At 41.3% G+C, this 13808-nt stretch overlaps 1 protein-coding gene across 5 annotated transcripts in view; it reads right to left on the bottom strand.

The window, feature by feature from the left end:
• The window catches only part of LOC144683022 (dachshund homolog 1-like), a 551253-nt gene that overhangs the window by 27669 nt on the left and 509776 nt on the right, over window positions 1–13808 (bottom strand). For all 5 annotated transcript variants that reach the window (XM_078546003.1, XM_078546005.1, XM_078546002.1 and 2 more), the window contains one exon: window positions 816–961. In XM_078546003.1, the coding sequence (XP_078402129.1) occupies window positions 816–961 (146 nt within the window). The remainder of the gene's footprint in view (window positions 1–815; window positions 962–13808) is intronic.

Genomic DNA, 13808 nt, shown 5'->3' with positions numbered 1-13808 from the left:
TAAAAGGTGCCTAGATCTGCACCTGAAGTGCTGTAACCTGCAGATGGAAAATGGGAATAAAAATGGGCAGCTAGTTTCTTTTTTTCTCTCTCTTGGCCGGCGCAAACACAATGGGCTGAATGGCCTCTTTCTGCACCGTAACTTTTCTATGGTTATATGGTTCCATGAACAAAATGTGTGGTACAGGTGCTGTAAATAACAAAGCAATATGGAGTGTAGGGAAGGTTTATGGGAGATTTAATAGAAGTATTAAAAACTATGACAGATTTTGATAGAGTAGATGGGGAGAAACTGTTCCCACTGGCTGGAGGGCCAGCAACCAAAGGTCACAGATTTAAAATAGCTGACAAAGAACAAACAGAGGAAAGCGGAGAATTATTTTTAACATGGTGAGTTGCTATGATCTGGAATGCAATGGCTAAAAGGGCGGCGGAAGCAAATTCAGTAGTAACTTTCAATGGGAATTAGTTAATCCTGGAAACAGAAAATTGTACAGTTTAAGGGAAAAGGTAAGGAGTAGGACCAATGGGATAGCTCTAACAGCCAACACAGGTACAATGGGCCGAATGTAGGAAACTTGTAAACGGATATGAAAAATATCTATATATTCATGGATTAATTGACCATCATTCACAAATTATAAGTAATTAGTCTTGCTTTTGGAAATACTTGTATCGCATTTCTGGCAATGCTGTTTCCACTCCGTTTCCATGCCCATTTTGCTTTCCAGTGGACTGCGTGTCAATCATGCTGGTTACTGACAACAGCTACACTAGGTGACCCAGAATGTATCTGCACCTGTACATTGCACTTACCTGGATATTCGTCAGAAGAGTTTCTATGGAGGAAAGTCCATCAGGGAAGAGGAGAGGAGTTGGAAAACCTGGAGGTAGATGCTGGCCAGCCAGGGAAAGCTTCTCAAAACATTCCCTTGTGGTTGGAGTGGACATCAGGACCTCATCTGTGCACAACAGAAATATTAAATGGTTATCTATTTTGTTAACTTCCAACAATTTCCAAAACAATCAAGGGATTTGTTTTTGACAGAGGTCTATTTTGTTGACTGTTGCGTGGAAGATACTGGCACTGCTGTTAACTGCTAAGTAAATGGGGCTTGAATAAGTTAAAATCAGGCCATTAACTCTGGTTATATGCAAAGGAAATAATATTCAATTCTTTGGCAAGAGGATCCACTGTAGAGTGCAAAATTAGATAATTCCACATTACTCTATTTCATTTGCCTGCAGCTCGGGTAATGTTGACTAGTTATTCTTGATAAAAATCACAGAAAAATGAACACTGTCTTCATATTACATGTCAATTCTGTAATAATATTGGATGCCGATACTGTAGAATTCAGCCCGCTTAAATTTTCAGGTAGATTCCACAGCTCTAGCTCCAACTCAAAAATCACATCCACATGCATGGATTTTCTTTCTGTCTACTGCACAAAGTGCATTCCCAAGTCTGGAATTACTATTGTTGATGTTATCGTATAAACACTGAATATGCTTGTGTCAAGCTTTTCTGTGCTATTATAATGTGGCCGGCAACTCGTTTAAAATAGATGGCTTAACTCCACCATTAAAGTGGCAGAAGGAGAATTTTGGCACAAATGTTTTAAACGTTCCTATGGCAACATCGCTTACAGCAATTTTCAGCTTTCAAAGGGGTTTCTACTGCCCCAGAATCCAATAGTCACTAATTAAACACAACAAAAGCGGTAGAAACTAAATAGCTAAATGGCACCCCTCTGAGATTAAAGAGTTTTGCATCAATCAATATGAAAGCAACGGAAGACAACTAATATGTGACTGCCAATACTGGGATACAAGAATGGAATCGAATGACCTTTACTTGTAGAAAAATCCCAAAACCTTTTAGTTAAAGGATGCTCCTAAGAGGTGGATGGAGAAATTGGTTTGATCGTTCAATTGATAAAAGAGAGCCCAAGGTGGAGGTCAATTAGTTCATATGTCAATCTTAGCTGCCATCGAAACATCACAAGGTATAATGCTGCTTGTTCTTGGCCAGAGCTGTGGAACCAATGTTAGGTGCAACTGGAACACTCTATTTCACTGGAAGGTAAAATTAGCAAAGTCCTATCCCAGTCCATAAAAGCAAATTTCTTGTTTGTTGAAATTGTGACGTGCTTCACCCCAACTTTTCACGAAATTTGGTTGACTCTTAGCTACCCTCTGAATGACCCAGCATGCCACCCAGCTGTATCAAACCAATGCAGGAAAATGCACTGTGGGCATACCTACACCACATGGACTGCAACAGTTCAAGAAGCTGCAGCACAACCTTCTGAAAGGCGATTTCGGATAGGCAATAAGTGCTGGCCATGACAGCAATGCTCACATCTCAAGAATCAATTAAAAAATGCTGCAATACATATAATCAGAAGGAACATAAAAGGGACAAATCTGGACTCAGCTAATGTAACTTGTGTTCTAGATTTCTATGTTCCATGTCCATGTCCTGTGTTTGGTCCAAACTTCAACTTGAGATGAGGCCAATTCATTCAATACTGACAATTTTTGCGAAGAACATGCAAAAACAAAGTGAAACAAAAAAGCAACTGAACTATTGATGTACAATAAAGCAAATGACACTCAATTCAAAAAAGATTATTCTACTCTGCCTCTCAGCTTCTGAAAGCTTGTGACCCAAAAAATCTATGGACCAGTGATGTTCAGAGCGAAAGCCAGGATAACACCCACCAGGAACTCACTGCTGACCATGGTGGATCTTCCCAGGATCAATGGGGTGTTCCCTAATTTGCCTACAATAAATGAGGGCCCTGTCCCTCTAGATGTCTATCTAAGGCACATACCATATAAGCTGGCAGTGCTATGGGTGTGGGAGGAGGTGGGGAGAAGTTGGAATGATCAGTGGGAGAACTTTCAAAGGAGGGTTATCAAGGCTCCCCAGAATTAAGGAATACTTGCCCCTTCTTTTGAAATGGGGTACCTTTAAACATTGTTTAAAATTTGATGGCAAAAATTCAAGGTCACACAGGACAAGATCCCAACCTGAACTTTTATGTGGTCTTGACATCCACTGCTGGGTCTGCCAGTATGCCTAGCCTCAACAGTTATACTCGTAGAGAGTACACACTGGATTGCTTGAACATTGAGGTTATAGGGATGCCCAATTGTAGGGAGATCAAGGCTCCAACCATGGTCCTCACCCACCAGTCACCCTTATGACTCAACCTCACACCTACAAGGCCATTCCAGTATAATAAAAGCAAAATACTGTGGATACTGGAGATCTGTAATAAAAACAGAAAGTGCTGTAAAAACTCAGCAGGTCTGAAAGTATCTGTGGAGAGAGGAACAGAGTTAACATTTCGAATCCAATATGACTTTTCTTTGGGACCATTCCAGTCAAGTCTGCTGGACGGTCAAGAGCGGATGTACCCAAGACCTGGTTCTAATTTTAGCCGTACGCCTAACACACTTACTACTCCTGCTGTAACCCCATCAGGGTGAAAGCAGTCAATCAAGGGTCATGCATCCTTTCAAAATCTTTTCTTCAAACCTTCCAAACAATCATGGAACTCAGCAGGCATGTAGCCTTTATTACTGAAGTACGTTAGCAGCTCCCACTTATGCAGGATGCATGTCAGATTTGATGATTCTTATTGCTGTTTTGCTGTTTCTTAAATACCCTCAAGTTTTTACTGTACAAGTATGTGCAAGTTTCTTTTTAAAACTGAAAGGAGAACCGTATGCACCTTTCGGGTCTTTCCCTTCAAAATATACATAAATTAACCGAGTGCAGAGAGGGAGGAATAAGCACTGTGCTCATCTATAATAGACGGCATAAATAAGGTAGATATCAGCTCAAAGCAAAACTATCTTTTGGTGCAAAATTGACAATATATTATTAATACTTCTTATGTAAAATAATTAATGAAACAAGTTCTTTTGTCTATCTTTCACGCACTATTGTAAAGTCTTCTTGTATACCATATGTTAAATGCAATGCAAAAATGTCAGTACTATAAGTGATTGATGTTACCCTTTAACAGACTCCAGCTCACTTTGATTATTCATCTTTTATGTGGGCGTCGTCACTTCTGGAAAGGAGCGATGAAAAGCAGAGCTCACCTACTTTAATCTGAACCATCAGGCTATCTTTTCTTTATTAATTTTTATGGTTTCTATTATTTATACGTGTTTGTGCACATTCTGTTCGAGATGCATCAGCGTGCAGATGTGTTTGCAGCAGCCAGCTCACAGGTTACTCCACCCAGCCCATATGGTGATCTCAGCTTGGTCCAGGCTTTGCCCTTCTCTCTTATCCACCCACTCCATACGGCAAGCTGAGGCTGGCCAGCGTCCTGTTTCTACTACCCGGGCCATATGGCACGGTCAGCTCAGCAAGCACTCATTTACCTTGCATTAATATTTTATCCTCTCCACACAGTATGCCACAAGTTCTGGCACTGGAGTTCAAGTCCAGAACAGTAAGAATCCATTCTTAACAGCCGGACGGCTTAGATGAAATGTTGGTGCTGCTTTCTGTCTGCTCAAGGTCATTGCATTTTTCTTTTTGTCTTTTGTACATTTTTGCCTTTCATTTAAAAAAAGTGTAGAGTTACATATTTTATCATAAGCTCTCACACCATTTGAAACTGGCAATGCTTCGGATTACTATTTGTCCTTTCTACAATCAAAACTCTCTAAATACAGCACTAAGATAAATAAACTGATTTCTGATATTCTCTACTGGACAGAAACAGTACATCTGTTAGATCCTGTAAAGAACGGCTCAATTTCACAAAGGAAACTTTACCTCTCAGTTTAGATTTCTAATGAATACATTCTAATCAATGCATATATTGTATTTATCTTTCTTCAATGCGGTATCAGGTTAAGAGATACGCCAAGCTTCATACAAATGATTATTTTTAGCTTTACAGCGATTGAATCTCAAGACAATCAGTTAGAATTGCAAATATCATTGCATTAGAACAAGCAAAATACAGCCCAAAATTTACTGCGTGCAATGGTGAGAATCTCTAAGTTTTTTCTAAGCAATTCATTAAAAAAATTCTCCGTGACACAAAGGTCAAGCTGTGGCACAAAAGCAACACATTTTAAATCATGAACAACGTGTCAAAGGAGTTAAGAATTAAAAATTAAGATTAGTGCAGGCCAAAACTCAAGAGGTCAGCTGTGCCACCACCACCCCCCCAGAAAAAAACTATTCCTCCAGTAAGACTAAGCAATGACATCATATCCCATCTATCAATTTTCACAATTATACATCTGCCATCTGTTCCATCTGCAATAATAACTGCTTACACACTCACACACACAAACTCATACACATAGCCGTCCACAAGGTAACAGTCTGCTAAAAGCCAATGGTTCTTAAGTTACATTCTAAAGCCTGCAATATTACGATCCCACTGCAAACCAAATTACAGAGAAGAAAATACTGTGGCTCCCGATCTGCAGATGCTTGCCAAACAGTGGCAACAGCTGGTGCCATGTTAATTAGTTTATACTATTTATTCCATGTATTTCTACAGCAGATTGAGTGAAAACATTGGAGATAATCCCAGCATCTGCACATAGACTGTAAGCATTTAGTTACCAGTCCTAGAATATCAGTCATTGACTAATATGGGATTTAAAAGGTGGAACTGCATCCCTTTAAGAGCTGAAAGCAAGAAAGTGCCATTGAAATTATTAAAACAAAGTCTGAACTCCCTTATTTATAGTTTGATTTATACACATATGCACTAAAAATGTTTAAAAATGCAGAATATCCACTATTTATATCTTGCTGTATATATATAATATATATAAAATATATATTATATATATATATAGTGTATATGTAACATGTTATTATATGATAATATTTGAATTAGTTTATATTACATATATTTGATATTTCAATCATATTAAACCATCACAGATTGTTACTATGAAGTTTGGTTAGCCTTAGTAACTTTGATTCAGAAGGTGTATCTGAATTGCAATTCCTCTTATACTTGTGATGCTGTACTTCATGTATGTTTATTTTGTAACTTGTGTTAACAGAGTTTGTGAGGCCAGCAGTCTTGAGGTGCTTGCAAAGAGCCACCACATCCCAGTTAGTGCGACTGCCATAGCATTGCTGCAAAATTACTGATTAGCCTGTCAGTCTGGGCACGGAGAGAGGTACTCTATTTACCTGACAATTGTTTAAAAAAACAGATTCTCTTGTTGTACATCCATTTGTGCAGAATAATGAGGGCTTTGATTGTAATTATTTTTCCATTCTCATTCATTTTACCACTATAGGCAGTGCTGAATACTAAAGAGGAATCATTTACGTGGTGGGATTTTTTTTGTGTGTGCGTGTGTATACAGCTTTCACAGTTAATGAACAAGTAATTTTATCTCGCTTGAAGATTCAGTATATAAGTTGCTCGATAAAAATCTATAAAGTGGAATGTCTGCTTCAAGCAGCCAATGCTTTCCACCTCTTGATCCTTACACATTCTCAATCAAGGGCGAGTTGTTTAATAGGTTGACAGTTTAAGCAGACCTGCAATGGTTTACTGTTTAAAACCATGGTTAAAATGAAACTGAGCTGTCTTGAATTGACAGTTGTCCCATTGCTAGCCAACGCCAACTTCTCTCTTACAATTCTAAGTTAGTGATTAATTATACAAACAGTTCAATCTTCTGGGAAAGTTAATTATTAAAGTCAAGCAGCTGCCATCAAAAAAAAAGTTGTCCTTCTGTTCCAGCTGAAGTGAGTGTATTTGTTTCCCTCGTTGCTTTAAGAACAGAAGATTCTATGCTGGTAATTCAGAGAGTTGTGTGCATGTTTATTTGACCATCAGTTTGCAATCATTGAGCGCCACTTAATTATAGCAACAGATGCTTGAGTGTAGGAACCAGAAAAATCAAACGCCTCATTTCCAGGTTATTTTTTCCATCTCTTCTGCCAACAACAGATGTGACAACCCTTCGGTTGCTCTGCAGTAAATACTTATCAAATCCTAACAGGTCACCTGTGTCACAAACAACATCTCAGTCACAACTCTTCCACCTGATAATAGGCAGCAAAAAGCAATGGAGATCTGTAAATACAATGTATTCGGAATGAAATGACATAATGCAAAATTGCTTTTTCGTTGGTTACAAGAGGGAACCCTGACAGTTCTTGGCATTGATAAATAACCTTCGGATTAATTGTCTCCACTCTCATTGTGAGGTTTACTGTTAAAAGGGCCAGTCAAAGAAGGAATGACTCAATGTATAAACTTTGGCAAATGATAATGAAAAATCTGTCACTGCTAACACATAGTAAACCATTGTGGGGCACTGGAAATATCTTTATCTCAATATTGTGGTGTGTATCTTTGAACTCAAGGCTCTGGGATTCAAATGTCAATGCACGATGTGTCAGGATTCTCCTATAGCTGTGTAACTCTCAGTTATTGTAGCTCTGGATTGTTAGTGGGTGCAATTTACATTGGTACTTTTTGAGCTGCTGTTAACCCTTTTATTAAGTCATTTTCAGCTTACACATGCAGCCCTTTTCTTTCAGGACCTCTGCTCCAGAATGTCGTTTGCTAATTCTGTAGAACCATCAAGGGCTTCTTTAAAGAGTCCCCTTGTCTTGCTTTCTAAGGCTGTCATGTTGTCATAAACCATCCCCCACCTGAAAAGAAATCTACAGCAACCATTTTTTTGTGGCCCAGAGTGGAATGAAATGCGGTAAGGTCCAATGGCCAGGGCGATGAAACGCAGGGTGTCAATCTGTTACCTTCGACATCCAAAAAAAAAACTCACCAAAAGTTGAAGGATTCTGTATTACATACAACGCGGAGCCATGCAGAGCAACGCATGTGGTGCAAAGCAGGAAATGTGTTCGGTTCTCTGCCAACACTCGCGTATACCTACTTCTTACTCCAGAGTTGATGCGGATTCAGCTTTGTATAGCATGAGGATGCCAAGGTGTCACCAGCCTGCTTCCATCCTCAAATTGTGAAGAGAAAGTATGAATTTTATTGCTGTTTCCTCTGACCTTCCAATGCTTCACAAAGTGAGTTAAAAATTTACAGCTTAATTTTCAAGTTGAGGCTGTTTGATTAACGCATTCTTCAATGTGCATTTTGCCTAACCGTTCATTTCAAATGGCAGCGAAAACAATTAAGTCGGCTTCACTAATTGACATAGTCAGAATTCGCAATATAGATCAATGAGCGTACAAGATCAATAATACCTTTCTTAGTGATTCCTCCGACTGCAGTTGGTCAATAAGAATTGTAAAATCATAGAATCAGAAAATGGTTACAATATGGAACATGGCCATTTGGCCCCTTGTGTCTGTGCTGGCTTTCTGCATAAGCAACTCAACCCTCTGCCTGTAACCTTGAAAACATTTTCCCTTCATTCCCCAATTCCCTTCTAAAGCCATGATTGAATCTCCCTCCACCACACTCTCAGGCAGTGCATTCCAGATTCCAACCATACGCTCTGTAAAGAAGTTTTTGCTTATGCCAATGATGTTCTTTTTGCACCAATCACCTTAAATCAGTGTCTTCTGGTTCTCAACCCTTCTGCCAGTGGGAAAGGTTTCGCTCTGCCTAGACTCCTTATGATGTTGAACACTTCTATGAAATCCACCAACAGCCTCAACCTCAGCCCACGTTGTCCTTTAACAAGCTTACCTGCTCCTAGCTGTCTCACCTTTTAATCAAAGTGAAAATGTTTCAGTCCCTAGCACTGCTGTCATTCAACAAGACAAATATAAAAAGAATCAACAGAATAAATAACCATCGAATAGATTGACTCTTCCTGTGAGGCAGAAGGTTAGCAAGTAGCCATGCTAGGTTTAAACTGAGCAGAAAAGACAGGTAACAATGATTTTTTTAAAAATCAAGCCACTATTGAGAACACTGGTTAAAAAGTGCCTACTAGGTCCAGCAGAAAATATATGGAGGCCGATACATTTGCATGTGGGTAGGCAAAGCATTTTGGTGGGCAGCAGGAACTTACAAACCATCTCAGCTGGGTGTGAGAGAGATTTGTTATTTTTTCCATTCAGTACATTTAGAGATTAAATGACAGGCTGCGCAAGCACATTTGCGCTGCTCGAGAAGGCGAGGGGATAATCGGCAAAAGGCAGTGGCCCATGTTTCTTAAATGCTATAGAAAACATTACCGTGCCATAGCAGAAAATTAGCAACGTGACTTTAAAAGCTGACATTTAGCATGACTTTTCAGAAAGTGACACTCTCATATTTTCTTGGAGGATATCATTAAATTCCAACCGCCCTATGGCAGTGCCTTCCCATTAATAACCAATTCACGGTGTCACTTTGGCGCTACTTTGAAATAATGAGCCTTTGCTTCTCTTTAATAAATTTAAACATATTCTCAAGGCCACAAAAGATAGGAAATCACAGATGGGCTGCAAAAAAAAAAACATGTTTCATAAATCCTTGACTGCCCGAGATCATTCAGAGCCAAACAAAGTAAGACTCGTAAAATATTAAACAATCCCAGCTGTAGCAGTGTGCTGTCATTAACCAAAAAACAAGCCTATTTACTGCCTTTGACAGTGCCTGTGGAAAGTTTCAGTCTAATCAACTCAAAGATGCTCGTGTGCCCCCCCACTCCCCACCCCCCTACATTTCATAGGATCAGGTTGTGAACGGCAGTCCATTCAATTGCTAGTTGTTTTTTGTCACCAGATCCACCAAGCACTGACATTCGAAATAAAAATGCACGGACCCCATCAATAAATCACTGATTTAAATTTGCATCATTAAGTGCAATGAACATTGGTAATGATATTGATCTACACAAGAGGCCCCTCTCTGTAGGCAATCAACCACTGTTCCTCACAAGGCAGGCATGTCGTTGCAAGGATCGATCTGTGAAAAGGCAGGGAAGTAGCACACAAACATTTCTCTTCTTGCCAAGCGATAATAGCCTTTTTTTTGCAGCAAAGGACAAGCATGCTTCCCATCGTTTTGTCTGGTACCTGGTATCATTTAGAGGCTCTTGTGAAAGCTTTAAATATTTATTTTTTGGCTGAGCAAGATACATCTGCTGATAAAGGAGCGAGGATATCCGCGCTTTGGGATGGAAATGTTTTCTCACCTCTTCGCACCAAGTGTCAGCAATCAGCACTTGCAGATAAGGGCAGGACAAATTAAATGCAGAGTAGAGTCTTGCCTGTGAGAAATTTCAGACCTGCCTTAGATATTTTTTTAGGTACAACAGTAATTGGTCACTTCTGTGAGTGGCCTGATTATCTAACACTACCCAGTATCGAATTATACAACAGTGTAGCCGGGTTTAGCAATGCATGATCTGAACTGGAAGTTGCGCCTTTTCTTTAACTGTGCCTTCATATATACTTCTATCTTTATGAAGGAAAGCTGGAATATTTAGTGGGATAAAGCCCAGGAAGACCCAATCGTCTGCTTCATTTTACAGATGGCAAGTGAATCTAGACTAAGATGTGCAGTCAAGTGTCACTTTGTTTGAAACAACTACAAAGCCCTCTTAAATATTTTATGGGATGTGGCTGGCTAGGCCAGCAAGATATTTTTTATTGTCCAACCCTAACTTGAGTTACACCCAAGGACTGAATCCAGATTACCCAAATCTATTTCACCTTCATAGAAGAAGTTACAAGCCATTCAGTCCAACCTGTCCATGTTGCCATTTACGCTCCACATGACTGAATAGTCATCTATTCCATATCCTTTTAACATCTTCAATCACCCAGCCAATCCCATGTCAATTATAACCATTAAAACACACACATGAAATCCACAGCCTCACAATCTTGTACAAAGAGGATTGTCTTTGCTCTGAATCTCAGATTTAAATCTTATATCTATATATCTATACCTTATATCAATATCTATATCTGGGAATTAAAACTCTAATGATGACCATGAAACCATTGTTGATTGTTTTAAAAAACTCATCTGGTTCACTAATGTCCTTCAGGGAAGGAAATCTGCTGTCCTTACCTGGTCTAGTTTACACGTGACTCCAGACCCACAGCAATGTGGTTGACTCTTAAATGCCCGCTGAAATGGCCTAGCAAGCCAATCAGTTCTTAAGTTTGCAATTTAGGACAGGCAATAAATGCGGGCCTAGACAGCGACGCCCAAATCTCATGAATGAATAAAAAAAAAGTCCCTTGGTCTAGAACCCTTCATTACTAGAAACACTCTGATTCTATCTACCCCATTCATTCTTTCACAATTTCAAACACTTCTATCACATTTCTCCATAATCAACATAAACCCTTCTTTCACTCCTTATAATATGGTTCACTACGGCTTTTCATTTATGTCCTTAAGATAGAAGCAAACCAAGAGCAGGAGGAAAGACAATGATGGGGACGTGGGACTGTAACTTCCAAGCTTCCCAGCATCGGATTGGATGGGGTACCCCAAAGAGGCGCTGGGGAGCACCTCCTGGAACTTCATAGCCCAAACTTCCTCAGGGCATGTGCCCTGCATTGGGAATCATCCGAAAATGCAATTTAAATTGCAAATTTCAGATGATTCTGACCGGGTTACACCAATAGTTGCTCAGAGAAATTAAGAATTAAAACCTCTTCTAACTTCTAGGTAACTATTGTAAGGTGCAAGACCAAACCCCCGCCCCCACCCCCACAGGACTCACCCTAAAATCACGACTCCCCCATGGGACTCCCTCTACCCACCCCCCGGCTAACCATCCCTCCCACGATGTACCTCACCCCCACCCCCCCCGATTCCCCATGGAATTCCTGCCACTCGGAGGCCGGACTCACCCCCGCACCCACCCAAGGCTCAAACGCCCCCCACCCCCCCACAATATACAACCCCCAACCTGACCCCTTCATCACACCCAACCCAACTCTCATCCCCCAGCCCCACCCCCACAGGCCTAAGCTGACCCCATCCCTAACTGCCAACCCCCAACCGCCCCATACCCATCCCTCCCACCCCCACGAACCAATCCGACACCCACCAACTCACCCAACCCAACACCCCTCTGCGACCTGATTCCCCCCAAGCCCAACCTGACTCCCTCCTCACCCCACACGCCCCAAGTCCTAAACCCCAAACCTCACCAACACCTCTCCGGCCCCCCGAAGATCTGGTCCCCCGAGGCCCGACTCCCCCACAACCCGACCTGCCCGGTCCAAACCAACCAGTCCCCTTGCATATTTGACCTGACCTGAACACCCACCCCCACTACTCCAAGAAGGGCTGACCCCACCCAACCAACCACCCCCCATCCCCACCCACCCCAGCAAGGTCCTACACCCCCACTAGAGGTCCGACCCCCACCAGAGGGTCGACCCCTCCCCCCCACCACAGAGCTCCGACCTCCCACCCCCACCCTCCGGGCTCCGACCCCACCCCCCCCACCTCCCCAGCAGCTTGCCTTTACAGTCCTGGTGAGGACATTAAAACTCTTGCTGTACTGGAAAGGAATGGTAGGGCGTTAAGGAGGTGCCATTCACTGTCACAGTGACCTCTCTCCACAGTGGGCATATGACATGCTCGGTGGGTCCGAAACAGACCACACTTCCCCTCTCCCCTCATTGCATTTCTGTTGGGAGAACAACCAAAGTTTCTGACGTTGGCTGCCCTTCCTTTGGCACTCGCTGCTGTCCTTCTTGCCCAGTCTGTCAGCTTCCTCCAATGTTGCAATAGCCCACTTAAAAAAGCAAGTTTCGCATTCTACTGCTGTAGCAGCTTTCTGCCGCTCTACTAGCTGTTTTCCCACCCCACTCTGGAAACCATCAAGGATCCTGAGCAGGAACTGGACGGAAAATCAACCTCCTCGAGCTTAACTTTGGGTGCGGAGGGGTTAAAATCTCCCGATAAATTCTAGAAGTACAGGAGATGCGTTGGAGAGAAAGAGGAATAAAGAGATAAGGAGAGGGAGAAATGGAGGAGAGAAGTCCCATGAGGCCTCTGCAACAGAAGCAAGCTTCTCTCTTTTAGCTGTGACCCAGCAGATGGGAATACAGTAATTCTATGGAATAATGCAAATATAGCATAGATTCTGGAGCACAGCTTTTCACTCACCTGACTGTGGTCACCTATATAAATATTGGACTTATACCAGCAACTGCATTTGACTTGTATTTTGTAATGTGGTGCTTAGCACATGTGTGTGTGTGTGTCTGTGCGTGTGCGTGTGCGTGTGCGTGTGCTTGTGTGCGTGTGTGTGTGTCTGTGATCTTCAGCCTATCCTGGGCCTGTTTAGGCCTATGTTCGCTGTACTGTATTCAGCCCTTACTATGAGGCACAAGTTTATAAAAAAAGGCTAAAGAAAAATTAAGCAAAATGTTGTTTTCCCTGTTCAAGTCCTACATTTTAAGAATTTAAGCTGAATTATTTTGATAGTGGTTTATGAAATGACAACTTTGCTGAAGGAAACCAATGGTGGCTGCTAATGAGCAGCAACATTAATTCCTGTATTCAACCACTTCACATTTGAAGTGGATAAGAGCCAATCTAACCCTGGCCTTACTTGAAAGCCTCGGCTGTAATGAGCGAGATGAAAGCTCATTCCATCTTTCTTTTTACTACGTTGTGATTTTTCAAGGTTTAATTTTGGTTTCTTAACAGCCCAAAGTAAATGTATAAATTGGCAGCCAATATCTGTTAAAATGTTACAGAAATCATTGAAAGTAAGAAACCCATTTTAGGCCCAGAGTCTGTTTTAATTAAGTCCATGCTGACCATTCAAAAAAAATGTCTAACTTATGTTAATTTACTATGAGCATTGTATGTGTGTGTGTGCATGTGT

Source organism: Cetorhinus maximus, chromosome 7 (genome assembly GCF_964194155.1).
Source record: "Cetorhinus maximus chromosome 7, sCetMax3.hap1.1, whole genome shotgun sequence".
NCBI lineage: Eukaryota > Metazoa > Chordata > Chondrichthyes > Lamniformes > Cetorhinidae > Cetorhinus > Cetorhinus maximus.
This window is presented reverse-complemented; position numbering and strand designations above follow the sequence as displayed.